At 37.1% G+C, this 24,845-nt stretch overlaps 1 protein-coding gene across 3 annotated transcripts; it reads right to left on the bottom strand.

Moving 5' to 3' along the window:
• Positions 1–736: 736 nt before the first annotated feature.
• On the bottom strand, positions 737–21,530 carry LOC103710654. Of its 3 annotated transcripts, XM_008796483.4 has the most exons (15): positions 21,456–21,530; positions 20,416–21,198; positions 12,727–12,808; positions 12,505–12,608; positions 11,870–11,996; positions 11,691–11,785; positions 10,998–11,121; positions 3,930–4,010; positions 3,333–3,431; positions 2,976–3,161; positions 2,640–2,727; positions 2,476–2,546; positions 2,330–2,401; positions 1,410–1,553; positions 737–1,123 (listed from the first exon to the last, which is right to left on the bottom strand). In XM_008796483.4, exons 2-15 carry the CDS (start codon positions 20,454–20,456, stop codon positions 926–928), a joined length of 1,512 nt encoding a protein of 503 aa, XP_008794705.1. In that variant the 5' UTR covers positions 20,457–21,198; positions 21,456–21,530; the 3' UTR covers positions 737–925. The 3 variants fall into 3 exon arrangements, with proteins under 3 accessions (XP_008794705.1, XP_008794704.1, XP_026661862.1); XM_008796482.4 differs by having other exon boundaries at positions 20,416–21,504; XM_026806061.2 differs by lacking the exon at positions 2,976–3,161 and having other exon boundaries at positions 20,416–21,504.
• Positions 21,531–24,845: the final 3,315 nt, after the last annotated feature.

Genomic DNA, 24,845 nt, shown 5'->3' with positions numbered 1-24,845 from the left:
AATTTTTCATAATATAATTGGTCAAATAATTATGCATTTTATGTAATTGTTATATTTTATCATGGATACTTTGGTAAAAAAAAATAGCTTCCTTTCCAGACTGAGCCAAAAAATATTTTTCCGAAAAGCTCTAAAATGAAATATTTTTCAAAAAAACTATTTTTAGCTTTCTAGAAAAACTAAAACAACTTTTCAAAATTTTTACTAAAAATCAATGCTTTTTAAGGAACAGAAAGTACATGATGAAAACTATTTATAATATGATCAAGGCACAAATTCGGCCTTGCTTGAAGACAGATGAGAGGCATAATTCAAGTAGCACAGGTGGAAACAGTGGCTTAGAGCAATGGTCATCATATATGACACCTACTTAGGCACAGGGCTGGGGTGATATCCCTTTCCAGTCTCCAAAAAAGAAATCAACCGTATTTACTTGGATGCTGACTTTACCTAAGCCTCCAACAGCCGGAAATAAGGTGAATTATACCTTGTCCAATTGGAAACAAAATGAATAATTCGTTGGGCCCTACAACCTTGTACATCACTCAGGTGCTGGTCACAAATCGTGAATACCACCTTCACCTGACTCTTCCAGATTAGGTCAGAAATTTCCGGCCCGGCAAACTCGGGGCCTGATTTGTGATGATTTTAACCTTAAACAAAACTATAAACATACTGCATCGCAGAGCTTTCACCACACCCAGCTGACCTTGATCCAACTTGAATGGAGCCAGTAGGTTCGGGTCAAATCGCTTTTCTCAGATTTAAGTGGAATCATCATTCATCAACTAGATATTCACCAGCTAAAGTAAAGGAAAATAATGGGGGGTGGTGGCTGGGGGCGAGGAGGGGGGGAGAGAGAGAGGTAACAATACCTTCTCAGAAAATTACTGTTATGATACAAAACTACATGGTTGAGAGTAGGTCAAGATGAACGGTGTCGTTTGTGGTTGGCTCGACCCAGAAAGCAGAGCCGCAGGCGTTCGCCTAATGTTTCCCCCTTCTCAAGCTTCTCGCGCTTTGATTTCCTCAATATTGGGCTGCCCTTCTTCTCCTTTAGCTTAGCAGATGACTTCCATTGTATCCGTCTCAGAGGTGATGCGAGTGCCTTAAGTGTCATATGCTGACAAAACCAACCATAACCCTCAGTAATAAAGGTCAGAGCTAAAAATCTAAGATGTACTTGATTTTGTCAATATTATATTTTATCAATAGATATTGCTGTTTTATATACTGTAAAGCATAAAAATAGAAAAAAACATTGCTATTAAATAAAATGCAAGAAGAAACTAATCAGAAAGGAATTATATGCAGAATACGAGTAAAAGTGCCTGTATTTGTTATTTCTTTAATGACCGATCCCTGAGAGGGTTGGAATAAATAAAAGCCATAAGGGCGAGAAGGAGGACCTGGCTTTTGCTATTTGAACTTCCAGCACACTCTGCTGAGGATGATCCCTCGCTTGCTCCCCCCAGAGATGAACACCTTCCCCAGCTCTCCCTGTTTGAGCTTGTATAGGAGCAGCATTCATCATTTTGTTCCTTCGAGTTCTCCTGGAAATGGTAGCAAATTTAGAAAAACAGCTGACAATAACAGGTTTGGCATTAGAAAGTTTCATGGATAATTTTTTTCTAGATGACCGTGTCTAGGTGTTCCAGGACATGACGTATTTCTGGCAAACAGAAAAGTGCCAGATATTATCACGTTCAGGAACATCTTTACTAGCAAAAACAGCAGTATTGGGAGCAGAAATGGAAAGACATCAATCATCAAGGAGACTAGGAATTCATGTAAAAGAGAAGCACCGCATCTAGGAAGCTTCTGCAACTACACTGAAAAAGTGTCGTGTTTGATGTTATAGCCATCCAAAAAAGGAGCCTGTAACCTTGCAGATGTCCAAAGATATGATATGTATTCCCTTTAAAAGCACCCTGAAGTCGACCCTACACCTTGTTTGGTTGGCTATAAATAAAAAGACAATCAAAGACTAGGCTCTCCTGCAAAATCTTCTCAATATAAATAAATAAATACAGAGTAGCTTCCCCCCAACAAATACAATTCATTAAACCATAAAAAAATTGATAATCACTGCATCTAAATCTTCCCTAATCAGCTATCCCTGAAGGTCAAAGAATAGAAAGAAGTAAATATAGACGTTCACTGTTCTCAAATGGTGATTTATCGATTTGTTAATTAGAAAAGAAAGAAAAAGATGAATTTGACCAGACTACTTTGGTAGTGACAATGAGAAACTCAATGTAAATAATTCAATAATAAAATGATAGCCAGCAGTAACTATCTTTGAATAACAAACAAACATCTGATTTACCTGCAAATGAGATTCTTCCACACTATTCCCACCTATTCCAGTAGCAGTATTGTCATGATCAATAACAGAATCCTGCATTAGTGGTAACTAACGTTTAGAATACCAATTTTCACTTTATGAAGGAAATCTGAAGCTTTTTTACTTACCAACTCATTATTTACAGACATATTAGCTACACTTTCTGATAGCAATTCAACTATCGATTTTGTGGTCGAACCTATAATGCAACCACATGATTAATAAGAAAAAGATAATAATACCAAGTAGAGGTTGCATATTAATGCTATAAAAGTCCAGATTGGTTCTGCACCATTTGGATTGCTAGGAGGAGCTGACGAGGAACTTGCTGCATTGGTTCGAGCTGCACGGAGACCAGCAATGATCTCATGCAATAAACTCTGGAGGCAATAACATGGTCAATATATCTGCAATCACCTTGTTTAACACTTGTACATCACACAGAATTAATAACATGAGACTGACAAAACAGCAGCATGGTTGCCATTATATGTCAAAATTTATCATGACAAGCTAACAGCATGTCATAACTACAAATTTGATTTTTCCACCCTTCATTCCAGTGCACAGCTTCAAACTGTGCACCCCTTTCAGAAGTAAGTTTAACATACAAGGATCTGGAAATCACCTCATCTGTACCAGCAGCAATATTCAGACCTCCTAAATCATAGTACCTCTCCACCTTACTTGAGCATGTCGTAGGTATTTGAGGGGGATGAAGGACATTGTAAAAGAAAATTGAAACAGAATCATAGTAAAATTGTGGTCTAGGGGAGTTGTGATCACCCTCAAATTTGATAATATTCTTGTCTCCCTGCATAATAATCCAAAAATAGATACACTAACATGCACCTTTATGCAATATTCACAACCTACATTCAGAATCTACTAGCAACCTCCATGGGATAAAACTATCTACTCAGAAAATATATAATGTAATAATGAAAACCAAGCTACTCTGGCAGAAGTAGAAATCATGGCTTACCGCATATGCCTGGTAAATAAGATCAGAATGATGTGGCTGAATAAATATGTCCTCAGAAGCATGTCCAAATAATGCTGGAATAAAGGTCTTTGGTGCGAACTGTGGATAACAGAATGATCATACATATTTAGTAGAACTTTGAAACGTAAGGTTCTAATTTTATGAGTTGAAAAGTAGGGATCTAATTTGACCAGTAAAGGCAAAAAATAGTCCTATAGTATGAGTTCCGGTACCTTGGATTAACACCATAGAAAATTGTGTTAAGCTATTTAAGATTGTACAATCAATAAGGGTTCAGAACTAATAAGAGACCACAAACCAATGAAGGTCTGCAATCAATAAGAGACCATTTATCCCGCAGCTGTTCCCTCTAGGATGGATTTTGATGGGTTACCACACGGTTCAGGCAAATGAGACCTAAAGGGCACATGGACTAGGCTAGTTTTTCCAGTTTATCAAAGAAACTCCCATCTCTATGCAAGAAAGGCATAGATTGTTGTCTTTATACTCTTTAGTTTGAACTGCTGTGAAAGTAGCAAACACATGAATAAAGTTGAATATAGAAGGGTGTTCAAAGAAGTTCAATCAAAGCCAAACCTGTACAGCATTTAGATCCATAATGTCAAATTTGGCCTTCTTCTGAATAACACGCCGCATGTACTGAAGCGCCATTTTGACCTGATGGAATAGGCACTTCATATCAATGATCAAGATGGTGCAACCATCTATAGAATTGCTTAGGAAACAATACGACCACTCTGAAAATAAGCACTAAATCATGGAAACACTCCGGCATTAAGTATTATGACAAGCATAAAGTAAGATGCATATCAAATATTTACTTGAGAGGATAGCTGCCATATTCGTGGATATTCAATATATTATTAGTGAATTGGAAAATGGAAAATGGAAAATATACCGTTGTAAGCTTTAATAACTTTACAAGCCTTGCAAGCTTTGCAAACTGAGAGAACTAAACAGAAATACCAGGAGAAAACATATATAACAGAACATTTCAGGCATTCTAGAAGTCCTTAATGGGCCTCTTTTGAAAACAAATATAGCAGCAAAACAACCGTTGTTCAAAATGATTATATATACAATATCTTCCAGAATGAGTGTTCAATAGCCCATCCAATTCATAGCATTCACATGGAACATGGGATATTGTAGTTACCCCCAAAAAAAATTATGGCACGACTAACAAGCTGAGACTTTTTATTATTACTATGATAAAGCATTATTATTCATTGCTAATCGAAAACAAGTATTTTTTTTCTTAGAAAGAAAACCTGTAAAGCCATACAAGTTATGGACATTCTGTTAAGTTTATGCTACAGAAGTAGAGAATATAATCAAAGCTACATCTTAGCACAGGCGAAACACATGATTATTCAGCAGATAACATTTGCAAACATGCCTGGTGAACAAGATGCAAGGGCTTTCAGTTTCACATGATGATCTTACAGATGACTATAGTCACATATTTAGTGACATATCTAGCGGTGCCAAAAGTATCAAATATAAAAACAACAGTTACCCACATTAAAATCTCTATTATTTTAAATGATGGGTTCAGTAAGTATGTATGACATTTCATTACATTTGCAGCGAGTTCATGTGATGGACTTCTGGGTTTGACAACAAGGATGATGTCTAGGATTTAGTTTTTTCGCAGTCTTTATGAATTATCCATTCCATTCACATAATCTAACCTCAGTACTTTGCTGCTGTATTATGCCCAGTTTCTTTTGCTGGAGTGTTTATTTGAACTGCTGTTATATTTACAACAGCATGAAGTCAAATTGACTCCAGAAATATCTCTATTTGCTTTTGGATGTGGTGGTTGTTCCACATAGTCAGCACTTAGTAGCAGGAAACTTCTACCAAGAGTAACATATCTGCTTTGGAAATTCCTCAGAAACTTGAATCCGCACCCACTAAGCGCTTCGTACTTCAAGAGGGTCAAAACGAGGCTTGCAAGTCCAGAAATGTGCCTTATTTAGATTACTGGATGCAATCCATTCCACTTAACGTGTTAGGATGCTCTATATGATAGCAGCAATTTACCATGGCCAGTTATCCTACGTCATATGTAAATAAGATGATAGCTTGGCCTTGCTCTTATTGAACAACTGGATTTGCACTTGAAGAAGGATATTTTGGTTATTGTTTTCTTTTGTCATTGCAGCTATTTGGAGATGCCATTGCAGTTTTCTTTTGTACCTTCGACTTCTCCATCAGTTACCTTTTCTGTCTTTTTTATTCTTATTTCTTTCTTTAAGCAACAATTTTTTTAGCAACTTTTGTATTTCTACACACTCCTCTTTGGAGCTGTGAATAGCTCAGCAATTAAAGATCAAAAGAAATATTGCAAAGGTCATGTATTGCGGAAGAAGGCCTAGAACTACATAAGTTAACCCCAAATATTGTTTCGAAGCCACCAGAATAACTGGCTAAAGCTTTTCAAGTATGATTATGATCAACGACTGAAAATAACTAAACCATCATGGACTAAATGATACCAATAATCATGGTTCGTAGTATCAGTTGCGGTGCCCGTACCAATACCATGCAAGTACATTGTTGATACGGGTCAGTTCGCTGTATTAACAGTCAGTACATCCCCCATACCAAGTATTGGTTCCCTAAATGGGACGGTACAGTATATTCTCAATATGGAATGGCATGGTTTGGTACAACAAACCTTGCCAATAATTTCAATCGATGAATATAAAAAAAAAATAAAGTTATAAGCATTTTTTAGGCTAAAGGTAAATTAATAAGCATTTAAGGCATGACATGAAAGGAAACAGAGATAATTGTTTGGCAAGGGCAACATACTAAGCTCCTTTGAAAGCCACTTTAAAGAATCTATTTTAAAAATTGCATACCCTAAACTCAAAGGACTAAGAGAGAGAAAATGAAAAAATGTCAGACTAAGATTTGTGCAAAATTTTATGATTTTTCATCGTACCAACTATCAAGCACATAGAGGATAAAGAGGTTAATACAGAAAAAGAGGGAGAAAAGTAGGAATTTGAAATGAATAAAATTTGAAGTAGATTAGATGCATAAAGAATGAGGATCAAATAACACATGCAAAACACCAATCAAAGCCATTAGCATTTTAAACATCAAAACATCAGTTAAAGCATTCATTTGGTGTCGATCCACCCTACATTAGAGTTATCCAGAAACATCTCTACCACCCCACTATATCATGACCAGAGTTTGCCATACCACCCCACATCGGGCATTACCGTAACATACCAGTAAGGTACCAGTAACTGAGGCTATATTTGGTATATGAGCAAACCACCTTGTACCACTCGGTTCCATGTTGTACCGACCCATATCACCTGGTTCTGAGCAGTACCATACCAGCATAAGAAATATTGTGTCGGTACAATATGCATATGGCACCGTACTGGTAAGCAAGGTTTTAAATCCCATGGACAGGGGTGTCTCGCTTTCTCATGGAAAGGGATGCCCCCTGTCCCGCCCCATCCAGCTGGTTGTCCCAATCATGCATTCTTGTAGATGTCCCCCATCTCTCTTCCCTTCTTCTTTCCTTTCTTTCTTTTTCTTCTTCCTTCTCTCCGATCTTCCTTTCTTTTTCTTTCTTTTTCTTTCTTTTTCTTATCCCTTCCTTTATTTCTTTTTTCCTTTTCCAATCTTCTTTCTATTTCCTTTCTTCCATTTTGCCTTACCTTTCTTTCTTTTTCTTCTCCCTAGCTTCTTTCTTCACTTTTTCTTCTTTCCTTTCACTTTTACCTTTTCTTCATCTTTCTTTCCTTACTTTCCCTTCTTTCTTCTTCTCTCCCTGCATGGATGGGTTTTAGAGTCCGGACGCTATTTCTTATAGGAATGGGATGGGACCGCCATGATGCCCTTGTCCCGCTGGAATTTAAAATCTTGTTGGTAAGATACCAGTATCTAGGATCAGTACGACAAACCTTGATCATAACTATCTCAAACACATCAACCATGACTGCAACATTTAGCTCATGCTTTGCTTCTTCCTTGTTATCTATTATTTCGTGCTCAAAACAGCCTGCAAAACCACATACTCCCTTTTGGAAGCCTGACTACAGCCCTCCAACCACACAACTTGGCCTTCAAAACCCAGAACTACCAATGCCATCAATATCCATTAATCATAAATTCTTGCATGTCCAAATATCTCTTTTTTGATCTTAATTCATTTTATCTCAGATCTCACTTGCTGCAGATTTTAGGACAGTTCGCCTATCTATTCTCTGTTTATAGAATCATAGCCCTACTACCCTAGAGATCACACCACAACTGCAGACTACTATACAAATTGGAAGTGCTAAATTCTAATCTCATGGAATGCAACTAAAAGAGGTTATGTTTTCAAGATTCGTCAACAGAGTCAATATGTTATGAATAGGATGAATAGGCCATCAATGTCATGATTTAATTTGGCTATTTGCTCAAATTTTCCACACTTATGAAAGTTACTCAACAGATTAAACCTTACCTTCTTCATCTTTGTTCAAAGTTTAGACCAAGGTTTTAAGTTTCAGCCAATCCAATCTCTTTTGACTGATCCAAAAAAGACAAAATATTTCAGTTAGTATCAGCAAGTTTCAGCCAAAACCAACCAAAACTTCTGTTTTTTAATGTTTGAAAGTATGTTTAATTTCCTGGCAGTTTATGGTCGATGTGCTACAATTTAACTCATGAACACATTTATGTGATTTCTGTTTGATATTACTGCTTCAACATGAGCATGCATACCTTCAAAAACCATCTTTTAGGGAGAAAACAGAGCTGGACACAGCAATGCAATATGTAGAGAAAGTGGGCTTTAGGAGACCTGTTATTATTTTGATAAATCTCTCTCTCTCTTTTTTCCCTTTTTTGGTTTTTTTTTTTTTTTTTGGGTGTTTTTTTTTTTTGGGGGGGGGGGGGGGGGGGCATGAAGAAAGAATGATATCACATGAGTGTCCCCAACTTGTCTTTTTCGATTATTGAAAGTGGGAAGGGGCGAGATGGGGTGAAAAGTAGTCATCTTTTTCCCAGCCTAAGAGTGATAGCAACTCTATGATCTTCTCAGACCATTCATCTCTTTGTTGGCGACATTCCACCACATTCACACTCAAGCAGCAACAGACAGAGATATCAATAGATAAAGCAAGCTCTTAGTTTTTTTTTAAAAAAAGATTTTGCTAAATAAGTAAACATGATATTATTCTTTTTTTTTCTTTGCATTTATTAACTGATTAGAGAGCATTGCATATTAGTATTATCCTTTGATATTTTGCCCTTTTTTGGATATAATATGAAAGACTGAAATGAAATAAAACAAGCATAGATGGATTTTAGCTTAAAATAATCCAATACATAAATTATGATGTTAGACAACTTGAAACATAATTAAATGATGGGAAACAACTTGTCTTGATTTCTCCTATTTTTATCTTACTTTCTTGATTCTTTGGATTTTATTCTGACCTTTTGACCAAACTACAGAACTCAAAACAAAATGCCAAAACTGCCAACACTGAAACTGCAGCAAGGGGACCAAAATTGAAACTAAAATCAAGTTTTAAAACCTTGGTTTGAACAATTTCCATTATAGGGAACATGGAGGTCGCCTCTTAATTGCATGCACTCGCGGTCGAGGGTAAACCCCACAATTAGCCTTCTAGGGTTTCCATGCAAGATATATCGCTTGCCAAAGATTCTAAAAGGCTTGTTGGTCAGGTTAAGGATTTGAAAATGCCATATGGTTTAAAATGATGGTCCATGAAAGTGGTTGCATTCATATAACTGAGCATAGCAAACATGAGAATTTCCAAATATATTTTGTTAACTTTGACTAGTATTAGTAATGTTTTAAGGCCAGGGCAGGCCAACTGGGTCAATCTGCTTAGTTCATGACCCAAAAGCTGCATGGGTAGCATCAACCCAAATTAATAGATACAAAAAGCCATGTAACCCACTCGCATGAATGGGTCAACCCTTGACCTGCTTGAGTTGACCCATTTTTGACCCATCCAGGTCAACCACTTAAGGGAGATCGAATAAAATAAGAAAATAGTATTTGTTATTTCTCTTTTAGGATTAGAATCTAATCTCAACTGTGGTAAAAACTTGTCCAAATTCAAATTCCCTACATCATCATTGTCATCTTAAGTTACTTATTGGCTATGTTTGGTAATAGATATTAATGCATATTTTTTTCTTTCTAGGCAAACAAGAGTTGTGTTATTCAATCATTTTAATGGTATAGATGTTACATATGTAATAAAATCAAAGTCATTGTAGATATTTCCATATTCGTTCATAATTTTGTACTTTAAACATACTTTTATTAAGTATTTATTTTTTTTATCTGTTTAAGATGTCATGGACCAAACATTAGTTGCAATTGATCTACAGTTGAATCACCGAACTGTAAGGTTGGAACCAAGCTGGGTCAAGACAGTTTTCCTCAATCTTGAGCATGGCCTTAAAAAAAAAATTGCAGGCTTCAGGTTAGGCCTTAGTCAAGGGATCAGGCCCAAGCCCAATTTGCTCCATCCCTGATGATCCAATTAGTTCCAACCCAAACCCTAATCCAAAACTCTAACTCCAATAACGCCAATCTGAAACCTCTCCATACCGTACACAGGTTTTTTTTTTTTTTTCAACTTTTCCTTTTCTCTATAGATATGAGCCGCCTAACCGTGTTGATTCATTGACAATGTCTGTGCTGGTTCAAATCCAGCTCCCATCACTGTGTGGTCTGCCACCCATAACTGCTGCACGATCCCACTGTCCGCCGCTGCTACACCATCCCTTTTTTCATGGTGCTTAAGAGGTGAAAAGAGAGGAGATAAGGGAGCGGGAGAATGGGGGGGGTTGAGCGGTGGGGTGGCGCAGGAGAAGCAGAGAGAATGAGATGGTGGGAGGGCAATGTGAGGATAGTGGTTGGGGGTTAAAACTGAGTCAAGGTTACAAGCAGGCCAGGCCAGGTCAGGCTCCCAGTCGGGCTCAGTACAAGACCATTTTTAATCTAGGCTCTAGAACCCGAGCCCAAACCTGACTAGAACAGGCCTAGAACCCGACTCAAAGATGGCCTGGCCTGACGGGCCTCATGTCCACATCGGCCCATTTCCAACCTATTGAGTTGTGACCTAGACATCAAAACAAGATGGTATCTGGGTCGACCAAGGGTTAGAGTTAAATGCATGTTTAAAGGGGCTTACAAATCCCACTAGTTAAGGAAAAAGTGGAGGATTATCAACTAATAGAACATGGCAAACAACGATTAAAATATGGCATAACACTTCTTAATAATGGCAATAGATATATACATTACAGTGATCCTAAAGTATGACCAAGAAAATATGATTTTTTAATACTAAAGTCCCTTATTCCATCTTTAAATCAACATAGATTTTGCAAAAGGCAGCAGCTGTCAGCCTATCAATCTTACAACAACCCAGGAAGCAACAAAGTACTTGTGATTGAGAACCACATATATAACCAGAATACATGAATATCATTTATGTCATGTCAAAATAAAAATGATGGCTACAGTTTACTTCATAATCCACACAGCAGCTTTATTTTATTTTATTTCATTCTTCTTTTTTTTTTTTTTTGGGGGGGGGGGGGGGGGGGGGGTTGAGGGTTTCTGGGGCATACTGTAAATTTGGGAAGTCGAATTTTGTAAACATCCACAAGCTCCATCATTAGATCGAATAAGTTAGAGAATGCACTATCTAGCACCATGCCAGCAATAGAGGGGTCTTCTGCTCCATAAAGAAGGCTGCATTACATTCAAGAGAGTAAGGCATCAATAGTAAGCAAAGATCCTCTAAGATCATCATATCAACCAGCAGTTTGCAGTCAGATGCAAATAGTTGTATGTATTCTATGTAAGATCTGTTCAGAGATATGGGGCAGGTATCATTGATGGCCTCTAACATGAACTGATGGCAAATGTAAGTTGACACCTTTTGTAGATTCACATCAAGACTAGAGTGGATGTCAATCATAATGCCACAAAGGTTTCCTATAACTAACACTGGAAAGGGCAAAAAAAATGAGAGGCACATCAAGTAGAAGATTGTAATTTTATAACCAAAGGGAACCATGTTGAGTACAATTGATCTCAAAAGCCAGATATCTCTATCTCAAATGAACATAATTCCTGAACTGCAAACTACCCCCAAAAAATATATGTTACACTACTGCAAATGAATTATAATTTCAATAGCTCTGGATGAGACAATCCAGAAGAACAGAAGAGAGATTCGCAAAAATGGAAGAAAAATGCAACATAAACAATTTTAGCACTGATGAAATTCAAGGCCATAATACTATAAGAGGAAATACCTTGTGACAGCACCCATGGAACGCCCCCAAAGGCCTATACAAGAAACTTGCTTATTGCTCCGCAGGAAAGAGATCACAACTCTGAGATCATCCTTCTGATGGTTAAGTCATTGATGAAAATGAATTGTTAGAAGATTTAGTAAGCATAAGCTAGTAGGCATTGAAAGGCATTAAGATACCTCATGCCAACCAAGGCTGACGTGGTCACCTCCAGATAGTCCTGAGCCTGAAAAGTCAAGAGTGAAGACCGTAATATTCGAAGGAAGAAGGATTACGGCGGCTTCATTTGCATCTGCTCTGCATCCACTGCATTTGTCACCAAAGAAACAAGCATGCTTCAGCATCTCCAAGGATAAAATTTCATAACAAGAGAAATATGGAAATTAAATTAGGGCAATGTTTGACACAATCACCTTTGACCTTGGATCACTCACTGGCCCCATTGCAACAGAGGATGTTGCAATAGATGGCATTATCAGTGAGCTATAAAGACGGGGCAGGGATGGATTTTGTCACATATGGATCAGTTAAGCATCCCTCTAATGAAGCAACAGTACATATTTTTTTTTTTAAAAAATAAAGGTACAATATCAGGGAATAAACCCTCAAATAACAATTTCAGCATTTTCCCTTTTCACGTGCATCTTAAACTTCACAATTTTGACAAATTCTTTATCTTAGCAAAGAATGAAATGCTTTTTTCTTCTAAAAGAACATGTAATTGCAGTTTGCACCAAGCAGGTGCATGCTAGTGCAACATTATATGTAATCTAAAAATATATGGGGGCAAATGATGGCAAGAATGGTGTCTAACCTATTTCCATGGCAGTAAATAACACAAGGAAGAGTGCTGTTTTCTGGGATATCAGAGGGAACGTAGTGACTGCACTGCAAGGTATGCCCTCTTGCATTTGTAAGCTGTCAAATTTCAATAGAAGTCAAAATCAATGAGTATTAGACTTCTAATTGCCATAAGCATCTCATCATGAACCGCAAAAAGACAGAAGAAACCTCGATAATTGATGTCCGTACTTGCCTCCAAGTCTAGGCGTTTGAATTTTCTGCTTGCAAAAGAGAATTCTGATTCCCATAAATACTGGTCTGGGTTATACTCTGCCCTGTATATCACCATATCAAGAAGGGTACAAGTAGTTGAAAAGCCAAAATATTGTCTAATAATAATGCATTCCAAATTGGCATACAATATTCAAAATATAGTAGTAGGCGAGAGTACAACTTGACTGCATTTGCTGATTCGCTTTGAAAATTTTATATTATATTCATGGAATTAGAAATATTAATAAACACCACCATTTGACATACTAGATTCTTAGTACAGTGCATATTATCTATGCAGTGGTGACAACATAGAAGCAGTAGAATATAATGACAATCTTTGGACAAGCAATGACGACAGATTTAGCAAAGACTAGTTGCTTCAGGCATACAATTTTAATCAACATTCACAGGTGACTACGAAAATGTGGCTAAGTTCTTCGACTATAAAAGATTCAGAAACTTGAAACACAGCACAAAAGGTAGTAAAAGAAATATCGTACAATAAACGTATATGAGAAATCCATTAAGAAAAGAAAAACTTAATCATGAGAAGAAATAGTAATTTTTAGGAAGGTTAACAAAAAGTTCCAACAAGCAGAAGTGCCTGTTTTATGATGCCTCACCAGGTCATCTATTGTGGCCCCTCCCAACAAGGTTGATGAGTCACCAGCAGCAGCCAGCTGAGGCACAAAAACACAAGATAGACTCGTCCCTTAGCAGCACTGCTAACCTATGGCAGCAATGCCAATGGTCCTGAAGTTGCATCGATGCAACAGGCAAGACAGATGTTTGAAAAGCACCACTGGCTCCATACTCCAGCCACCATTATCCTGTCCTTCCTCTTCCCTCTTCCAATTCTGTAGCCATACCTACCATCTTGCCACCTTTTGCCACCCTCTAGTTCATTCCATTCTTGCTTCATCCTACTAACTTCCAACCACCAACCATTAACATGTGCTTCCTCTTTCCTCTTGCAATGCTAAGACATACATACCACTACGCCACCTTTTTCCACCCTCTAGTTCATTCCATTCCTGCTTCATCCTACGAACTTCTAACCACCTAAAGCACAGCCGGGCCAGGCCCCTCCAACCACCCTTGACCCATCCCTCTACAGCATTCACACACCAAACCCCACTGTTTTTGAATCATTGAACTCCAATTCCATGGCCTCCTCCTATTCATTTCTTCGTGCTCCAAATCCGAAATCAGATCCAACTAGCCAATGGTGTGGGACCCAAAGAACATCCTCAACTGCTTGCTAGATATTTCTAATGCCCTAAGCCATCGTAGGCCCACGAATCAAGCCCAAACTAGCCTGGGCACCTAGGTGACCCAGTTCCTGCACCTCCCCACCCTTTCTTTCCTCCCTGCATGCGCATCCAACACCCTATCCCCTCCTCTTGTTCTTCATTTCTTCTTCTTCTATTCTCACTTAGTGCCACCACCACCACATAGCAACCCTGCCGGCACCCCCTATCCTGCCATCCAACAACCGCCTCACCAGCCTTCCCCCTCCTCTTCGTCTCTCTCACACTCCCTCTTTTCTCTCTCTCTTGCTCATCACCTGTAACCACCTCCTTTTCCCTCTCTCTCTCCCCAAAACGACCCTCTTTCCCCATCCCTTCTCTCATTCCTTCTACGCTTGACCTATTTGGTAAGCTAAATCTCTCTCTTGACTCGCTCTTCCTCTCTATTGTAGTTTTGCCCTCTCTAATATAACACTAATATCAGTTTTCAAGTGTAGGGAGAGTAGACCACCGTACTGAGCGAGGAGAAGCCCCAACTTCTAGCTAAAGGCCTCATTCAGGTAAACACCAACCTTGTTATCCTTAAATTGGTGAATATTGTTGTTTGGTGGTAGATTTGAGAAAACCGAGGTCTAGATTTATGTTGCCGGTCACCTCTGGCAAGTTTCCAGCCTCATAGCATATGCCTATAGAACTATCATACTCTAGGGATTTCAATAATATTAATATTATAATTTTTATGATAAATTTAGTTAATTATGGATCAATTTTATCGTAGAGAAGGCCAAGGCCTAAGATTGATGGGATCCATTGGAACTGCTTCATTTGGCCAAAGGTAACCATAAATTGGTTCTCCTATTTATGTCAAATATATTCACTAAGTTTCATTTTTTGGAGCTTTATTTCATTAATTGTGAATACTTACGTCTCACATAAAATTTTGGAGGTTAATTGATTATGAGGAAAATGAGGGTTTCCATAGGGCACTTAGACCTATTAAAGGGCACTAGGGGCTACATTTTGATGTTTAGATTGTTCATACTTGCCAGGTGTTGAAGAAGATTATATTTGACTAGAAGGGCTCTCTTGTCAGATTTAGCGTATTCAGTAAGTAACCTCAACATAACTAGAGTATTTTCCACTATCTATCTCTAAAATATATATTTATTGTAATTGCAGCAAAATATCTTGAAAATTTTATACTCTACCTTGTGAAACACTTGTTTGAATTAAATTGCATATTTTTCTATTTATGCTTAGAGTTTTAGATTGTGCCTGACCATGTCATGCCAAGCCTATATGGTGTCGAACTGGAGCTTGGTTGGCACGAGATGTGTGCCACCACTAGCACACATCGGCGTCAGTGCTCTTTTGTCGGCATGTGCTCTATTGTTAGCATGTGCCATGCTTGATATGGTACGACATAGTATTGAAACCCTTGGATATCTTTGAAATTCATGATTTATTCATAATTATGAATTATTACCATGTTTGCATAAAAATATTAAAATCATTGAAAACCTTTGCATAAAATGAAGTGCTTAAAATACTTCTTTGAAAACCATACATGTATGTAAAATATTTGAAACTTTGGATACTCATGTATGATTGAGGATTTCATAAATTGTTTGAGCCATCTATATAATTTGGATAATAGTATGTGCTGGTATTGGTAAAAACAATTGGATTTTGCATGTTTAATTTGGACTCTCAATCTAGCTACATTTTGGACCTGACAACGGGGATCATACATTGGCATGTAGATCATTCCAAAGTTTGATTACTTTGGATCTACTACATAGGAGTTAAATACACTTTTGAGTTTTGACCTACTCTTTCGAGGTTAAATGCAATACTTTGGACCTACTTTGCAAGGGTTAAATGCAGTACTCTGGACCTACTTCACAAGGGTTGAATATGATACTTTGGGCCTTGTCACAGGGATTATAGACTAATGAGTTGAGAAACCGAATTAAAAAATGGGCATAAATAGCTTATTGAAAGCATTTGAAAAGAAACTTTGATTTTGTAATCACTTATAAAAAAATTCTTTGGAATCACATTTGGAATATTGAATTGGAAAATGATTTACATATAGAACCTTGGAATTATTTGCACAATTTTGACTATGAAAATCCTATCTTTGTTAAATAAATTATTTTGAATCATGCATCCATACATTGCTCAAAGTTTCTTTGTCATACTTGCTTGATTTGTTTGGTTATGGTTGTTAGTTGCTTACTTGGCTTTCAACTCACCCTTATTTCTCTCATTTTCAAAGCCCGAGGCATGGAAGGTGATCGGTGGAGATTGGGAAGCAAGCATAGAGAAAGATCATAGACTTAGTTGGACCTGACAACGCCGCCCTAATTTTGTTGGAAGCCTCTTTGATCTTGTGGTTTTGCAGAACTAGTTGGGTCTCTTAAAAATTTTGAGAACTAAATTGTAGTTCTACCTTGATGTTTAACTTGAGGTTGTTTTGGGATTGTTGTGGCTAATACAAGTTTTGGAAATCTAGTTACTTTTGAAATTTTTTATCAAGCATCTGTTGTCTTTCCTGTTGTCAGATTGGTTTGTATTTGTTGTTTGACAGGTTGTTTCCTTGAATGCTCGTAGGGCCAAGCCTTACATGTGTGTAGCAGGTTGCCACATATCTCAACATGTGCTTTTGGATTGGGGGTGGGATTTGAATTTTATAAAATATGTTAACCTTGAGAGCCAAATTCATACAAGATTCACTAGAATTCTACTAGTTGGATCTCTTAAAAATTTTGAGAACTAAATTGTAGTTCTACCTTGATGTTAATGAGCCACCAACCATTTATGTTGATCCTATATTCTAAAACAAATAATTACCAGCTGTTATTTAGTTATAGGCAAAATTAAGAAGCACATAGAACAAGACTTAACTGTCATATCTCATTAACATCAGTCAATATCATCTGATGTTCCATAATGCTAGAAATTAGCAGCATCAGCATGGAAAGTTAGCCAACCTTGCAATGGATGCTATACAAATGCAGAAAGATATACTAGGTAACTTACCTATTCTATTTTAAATGGTTCTAAAATGAAAAACTGTTAGATGAATTTTGAATGCATTTTTAAATCCTTATTATACTTCATGCACTCTCAAACAAACATTCTCACGCATACTATTGAACAAAGTAGCGACTCCATGCAATAGACTAACATCAAAATTTCGTTAGTTGGAAAATAAAACATCAACGGTGATAAAAATTTTTGTCTGATATAAATCAATTATCTTTCCTTAAAAAAACAAGTATCAATTATCACAATATGAATTTGCATGATATTAAGTTACGAGTTGGATGATATTGGATGGTGAGAGACATTATAAGTGCGATCAAGCAATACTAGATTGATACATCTCAAGATGCGACTTCCAAAAACATGCAGCTTTGCTATGCTGGCCAACTTTCAAAATAAAAAAGAAAGAAAGAACGAAAAAATGTTACCAGGAAAGCAATAAGAGAAAAGATGAACGATCAAATGTGAAGGATCAAAAGCTAAAATAAACCTCTTCAAGGGTTTGTTAAATTTCAATTACTTTGAAGTTAGTACATATGGAAAGGTAAATGTCTAAAGGATTGGCCTCCAGCAATGCAAATGCTAACTAGTTTATCTTGTTACTAGGTTTTAGTTTCTTTTTTTCTATTTGAAGTTGAATTTTCATGTTATAGTTGGGAGACTAGCCTCATGCATATGATTTTCTCAAATTCTTCTAGGGCTCCACATCAACTCAGATATCCCTCATTAGACAACTCAAATGGCAACTAAGAATTTATTGAGTGATGGATCCCATTTTCCATGATTGCATGCTGGACTTCTTACATAAACATTTCATTCATAAATAAATTTCTCCCATTTCTCCTTTAGGCCCTGTTTAGTTCCCAAATAATTTTAGCCTGGAAATTTGAATAACTTTATATAAATTTGCTACTTAGTCCTCATCCACCAGGTAACACTGTGACCCAAATAATTTTGACCCGGTTAAAGCCAAGTAAGTACCAAAAAAGGAGCTTTTCAGTTTCTCTAGAATTCCAAATGTACCCCTTGTTATTGGGGCTTTATTTAGGTTCCCAAAAAGTCGTTGGCTGAAATAATACTGAAAGTAGATGAAAAGGTGGACTTACTTCTGGCTTATTCATGAACCAAACAAGGACTTAAAGAGCATCCAGCCAATTTCTCTTTTTTTGCATCTGAATATTTTCTTCTATGAAAGAGGGCCAGCTGTCTTGTGGAACATATTCCTCTTCCTCCTCTCTACCTTTAGTTTGTTCAGAAAATCTCTTCCACCTAACTTTTCATTTTATTCTTCTTTTTGATATCTATTATTTACCATGACTTTTTCTAAATTCTCTTCCGTCTGAACACCTTTCATTTGTTGCAAATACGTAAAACTCTTCCCATTTTCATGTTCCACAATTTAATATTCATTACTCTGAAACAAGAAAATTTTTTAGCATGCCTCGTGCAAGATGCTATATCCCAATTCTTCTTTCCCTGAAGCATTAGATACACTTCAATGCACTTGTTTTTTAATTTAGTTCTAATATTGATCCAAGATTTGAATGAGAATGGCAAGATATATTAATAGGTGACTCGTAAAATACATACAAAAGCAAGATCAGAAACCATTTTGTGGAAGCCAAAAAAATGCACATGAAAGGTAAGTGCTTTATAATCACGACAAGCTTTTCAAAACTTCTTCTACGCCTGTTTAAGGATCGCTTTTTACATAAAGGAGCCAGTCTCATACAGCATTACAGCCTTAATGCAGATGTGGGCTGGAAAATCGTAGTGAAGATTACAGACATCTCATATGACAAGGAATAGAGGATAACCAAGTGGTGTATGCTGTCAGATTACAAGTAACTGAACTAGAATGAGAAATGACAGGCAAATAAAGAATTGAATGAAGCTATAAAATGAGAGGCAAATAAAGAACTTCAACCTCAAACATGAGAAATGCAATGAAGGAAACAAAAAAATTAAAGTTTATTTCTACTACAAAGGGTCATGCTAATGAGTAAAGGTCACTGTGGAAATTGCAGTGCATCGAGAATGAAGTAAATACTTTCAAAAACATAGAGGCTTTGAAGGGCATTGAGAGAAAGCTTAAAAAGGCCATGGGGTGCCATTGTACAAGGAAAGATATGCTGAGGAAAATAATTTATTAAAAGAAGATTCAAACTTCATGGAACCAAATGTACAAATTTTGATAATAATCAGTACATAATTCTTACACAGGGCTGGTTTTGATGACCAGCTGGAGTGGATGTTGTAATAATAATTCTATATTGCATGGAAGGAACTACTTTAAGGAAATGCAATCAAGAAAGCAAATTAATATAAATTCCACAAGACCAAGTGTTGAATTAGGACAGACAGTAGAAGCTCAGTCTTGACAAATGACAATGGAAAGCAAGGAAAATGCACATCACATCAGTGAATTGTTTCACTGGGATACTGAATCTCATCAACTTCAACACTGTGGAAGCTTGCCTAAGAAAGGTGCATATAAAGAAAGGGATAAGTCATTTTTTATTAAAATAAGATTTCAGAATTGCACTTGAAGTAAAACTTGTGGTCCAAAATCATTACTTTGTTAATTACAGAAAAGGAGGGAAAAAGAATCCAAAGTTTGGCATTGCATGTCATAGTTCAGCACTACCAAGAAGGTTGTGGACATGGCTTGGCACCATGCAAAAAGATGTGGAAAAAAATTAATGTCATTTCAGCCATAAGCTTGATGTACAAGGCTTACGTTTCTTCAGTTCTTTGGTAATAAGTGAAACTGACACAAGAATTCCACATAATGCTGATTTAAGAATACATCTATTCTAATTCCAAAGTCAAACTCCAGAGTGATCAACATAAGGCTCATGTCACTTGCCTCCTGTCTTTCGCCAAAATAATCACGTCCACATGAAATGAATGTTACTCACTCTAGTTTTGCTTTGAGAGACAAAAAAGGAAAGTCTACCTCTCAAAAAAAATTTATGGATTTAATAGTCATTTAACATAAATAATAAGGCGTTGACCAGATTGGAGAATTACAGTCATTAATAATACTTCTCACAGGTATGGCGCAAGCAAGACTCTGGTATAGAAAGAAGTAAAAAGAAAGAAAGAAAGAAAGAAAGATGAAACAAGCTCTTACCATGCATGCAGAAATAGTCTCCGTACAATTATCTAATAAAATTAATCAACAAGCTCAACTAACATAGATACATGTGCGTGTGGCCGCAGACATGCACATAAATAGAAATAGACATAAGCATGGAAGTAGAAAACTCTAGTAAGTCGAAAGGTAGGAAGTTATAAGCACAAATTATGGGAAGAAGTAAAAGGTACTACAGATTAATCAAGTGAAAGATTAAGAAATATACCTAGGAGGTCGAATCACAAAATTGATGAACTGTTCGATCATTTCCCTTCCTTGTAACCCTCAGAGCTACTCCGCTTTCAGTTATTGCAAAATGCGGAGTCTCTGAGAACACCAAGATATCAAATTTCTACCATTACAAAAATCCCCTGGTTCTGCAGATGACTTCAAAACTACACAACTGCCGGACCCAACAAAATTAAAGCCTTAAAACCGCATTAAGCCGCATACATCTCCATCCACCTTCATCTTCTAAATCAGAAGGTCTGAAATCTTCCCAAGATCCATGAAAGAAAAAACCGACCACCTAATTAAGACAAAGGAAAAAGTTTCATCTAATCTCCCAACTTTCACGCTCAACATCAACACCAAATCCTGAAATGTTCAAACTTCAGACAAACAGACAGACTCTCCCCGAATCCAAAATCATCAAGAACTCAGACCACTTGCAGAATTACACTTGAAGAAACAAAGATTGAAAGACACCTAGGATCAGAACTCGAAATTTAATCCTGATGTGCTGACACAAATAACATCAAAATTCATCCAAATTTCAGATGTAACGGTACCAAGATCCAGAGATTTTACTTTCTTCTGATAAAACCTCACAAATCATTGTAAAGATAGTCTCGAATTCCACCTTTCCCCTGATTATCCCGCCCTTTCAAGATCTAACGCCACACAACCCCCTAAATAGAGCCGAACAGCACATCGGAGCTCGATCCATAGATCAAATCACCGCGACTTCGACACGCCTCAAAGAAACCACATGCGAACTTCTTCAGACCTGCATAAAAAGCAAGAAACCCCTAAAATCCCCAGCCAAGACCTCAACTCTCCAAGCGAGCACCAAATTCCGCCCACCACGACCGCGTTTTCGCAATCGGATGCTGGAAGCACTCCCCGAGACCTACGGAGCCGGAGGAGCCCTAAAATACTCCACAGAAGGCAGCGATTGGCCGTCTCGAACGCATCCGAGGAGGAGGTGGGCAGCAGGAAACGGGGTTGGGAGAATCGGGGGGCGAGCGAGACGACAACTCTCACCTGGGAGCGAAGGCCGGAGGCACAGAGAACGTTGCACAAAGGGAGAAAAGAGAGGGTAAGAATTTAGTTTTCCTTAATATAATTAAATATTTTTTTCTTTTTCTTACGGTGGGGAGGAGCGCCGGATTTCTTTTATCTCGGGAATCAATTAACTGGCCCTCTTAAAAACACCCAATCCAGACGCCTTCAGCCGGCGCGCGCCCCCGCTGTTCCCGCATGGCTATAATAGGGTGCATTATTGTGTGCAAAACAATGGGTGCGGCTAAAAGTGCATTATACTTTCCAAGGGTTCTGACACATCAAAGGCTATCGGTACTTTTTTTTGGACAATTATGCCGTCAAACCATGCAAGAATTTACACAATTCTTTCTGCACTTCCAACTTTGGAGTTTGGACAGCTATACCACTGAAGTAATAAAAAACCTTAAAAATGCCCACGATCTCGCCCGTTGCAACGATGGTCCCCGATCATCACCAAGGAAAGGGTAAGCATTTCTAGAGATCTAACCACACAGTTTGTGGTCCATTAATTTAGTGGAGGGGTATTTTGGTAAATTCATCTAGAAGAGACGTTAGTGGTCCCCGGGGCCATTATTAAAGGGATCAGAATGCAGAACCGGGTAAGTAGTGGGATAACGATCTTTAATTATGGGTGGCAATTAACGGAAACCACCGCTTTTTGTTGTGCGGCCACTTGCTTCACTACATGTAATTATTTACCCAATCTAGGTTATCTATTTACGACAGCTGCCATCATGGACTTTTGGGTTTTCTATGGAGGAGGCTATTTTTGTAATTAAGAGCCAAGAATGGTTTATTGGGTAGAGGAGGAGGGCCAAGGTGGGAACATCCTGGTCCCCTACCATACGCACAGCTGGGCCACGCGAGGCTTCAGCTGCAAGCTCACACGGATAACGGCGTCACGTAACGGAGACGCCCCCGCGGGGACTGATTGGGCCGGCGATAGCGCCGTCATCGGGCTTGGGTACGAAAGCGGAATCTCCCGTCCGAAGGGGTCTCCCGGTCAAAGTCATTGGCTCATTGCTTACTTGGCACGGAGGGGGCCCAGCTAGGCGACCGACGGCGATAAGGGTTCGTCACGTGGCACGCATCCATGCGGCTTCTAAGCCGGAAACGCGTTCAAATGATCTTGTGGATGGACGGCCCAGATTGCATATGAGCACAAGTTGATGATGGTGATCGTCTGAATATTCCCGGGGTCGCTGCAGCATCTTTCCGCAGGGCGCTTTTTAAATTTAGCTAAAAAGTTTTTTTTAATTTAAAATTTTAAAAAAACTTTATTCTATTTCCAAATGAGGAGGATGAAAAGAACAATGCGACCCCGTGTAGGACAACATAAAAAAGGTTTCATGTGTAAAGTGCCATGTGGAATGGCTGGGTCTCCAACTTTCTTGCTATACGTGGCGGAAGATAATGAGAATTATAAAATTTTGTAGAATTTTTTTGTATAAATATTTTTCTAAATATTGAATTTTGCATGAATATTTTTTCAAAATTGATATTTGTATGTATATCCTCATAAAAAAATTGTTTTGCTATTCTACCTTTTTTTTATTCTTATTTTTACATATATACCCACGCTATCTAACATCATTAAAAATTAGCGGTTTTCAAATTAAAATGACTAAAATATTCTTAATGAGTAGATGTGCAAAAAAAAATATTTACAAAGTGATCGCGGTGGAGAACAAAAAAGTAATTTCAAAATTTTATTTTATTTTTAATTAAAATAAATATAGTTTTTATTAATGTTGTTATGAGAACCGTTACATTAGAGGCATTTGTGCAAAAACAGTGTTTTATGAGGGTATATAGATAAATATAAATTTTAAGAGGATATTCACGCAAATTTAAATTTTGAGAAGGGTATTAATGCAAAAAATTCTATTTTTTATTTTATTTTTACATTGCTAATATAATGTGTGTTTTTTGTGAGAAATGAGTTTCTTTTTTTAGAATATAATAGAATATGTTCTTATAGTTTAACATTTTTATGTGAACAAGGGATTGCTTCCTTGTTGAAAACTTCGAGTTATCTATACTTAGAATGCACACATAACTTGCAGACAATGGTGAATTTTGCTTAGTCATCATGCCATGGGACTAGGAATAGCTTAATGAATTTGATGGTTGTTGTATGAAAACTTGAGATCCTCTTGTATAGAATCCTCTAACGTTTGAATTGTAAGATCCTCAAGAAAACATTGCAATGTGGTTCAATTTAAGATTGAAATGAAATGATTAGCTTGAGTTATGGTAATAAAGCGAGGCAAACGGGTAATCTCATAGCCACCATCAACATAATTAAACTTTTCTTGAGTCTAGGAAGATTATAGTATATGTTTGACTAGTCATAGAAGTTTCATGACAAGCCCATATTGTCTATGAAACTTTGAAAATATGACACATGACATCAATTTCTAGATGGTGACATATAAGTAATAGATAATTATAAAATTTAATCCATCCTTTTATAAAATCATTCTCATCTTTGGGCTATGTTTTATATTTGGCCACATAGCCATACTATATCTATTAGATATGAGAGGAACATATTATTTGAGATTCTATCTTTCAAAGTTTGTGACAAGAATACCTTTAATTTCTCTCTCCATGAATTATAGTAATTAAAAAAATAAATATATAATCTATGCATCTCTATTTATTTCTTCAACTTTGTTCTTGTCTACACAGTTTCGCCTCGATATACCAAACAAGTTGGATTTATTTGTTTAAAAAAACTGTATCCATCTCTCATCCAATCCCCAAAATATTGGACTCTTTTTACATTTAAAAATAAATAAAATATGTTAATAATCTTCATCCGATCCATGTATTTTTTCTCTTTTATTTCTTAATTCTCTGAACTTTTTTATTATTTTTTTAACATGCAATACACATGTCTGTTGCTAGTTTAATTTAAAATGCCCAGATGGTGACAGTGTATTTGACTTAAAAAAAAGAGATAATGACTCAATGAAGCCTACCATTTCGGTTGGCATTTCTATGGATGTATCGAAATGTAGATTTGGAAACTTTATTTTATAGCTTGTGAAAAGCGACACGACATTTTTATTTCTCTGTTATTGCATGCCAGTTTCAATATATAGTTATAAGTTGTATTTTATTGCAAAAAGAAATCGAAAGAAAGCGAGAGGGAGGTGTGTGCGGGGCCCAAGCTTCTTTTTGGTTCATGTCATCTAAGTAGAGTATTACTAAACATGATTTAGAAATAATGTTTTGCATATATACCCTTTGCTTTTTTGTTTTTCATCTCTTAGGAAATGACACGCGTGCATAATTTGAAAATTGCATATATGCTCCCTTAAAAATCTGTGTGCATAATTTGAAAGTTCCATATGTACATCT

The sequence above is a fragment of the Phoenix dactylifera genome, chromosome 1 (genome assembly GCF_009389715.1).
Source record: "Phoenix dactylifera cultivar Barhee BC4 chromosome 1, palm_55x_up_171113_PBpolish2nd_filt_p, whole genome shotgun sequence".
Classification (NCBI taxonomy): domain Eukaryota; kingdom Viridiplantae; phylum Streptophyta; class Magnoliopsida; order Arecales; family Arecaceae; genus Phoenix; species Phoenix dactylifera.
Note: the sequence above shows the minus strand (reverse complement) of the source record. Positions and strands in the feature narration are given on the sequence as shown.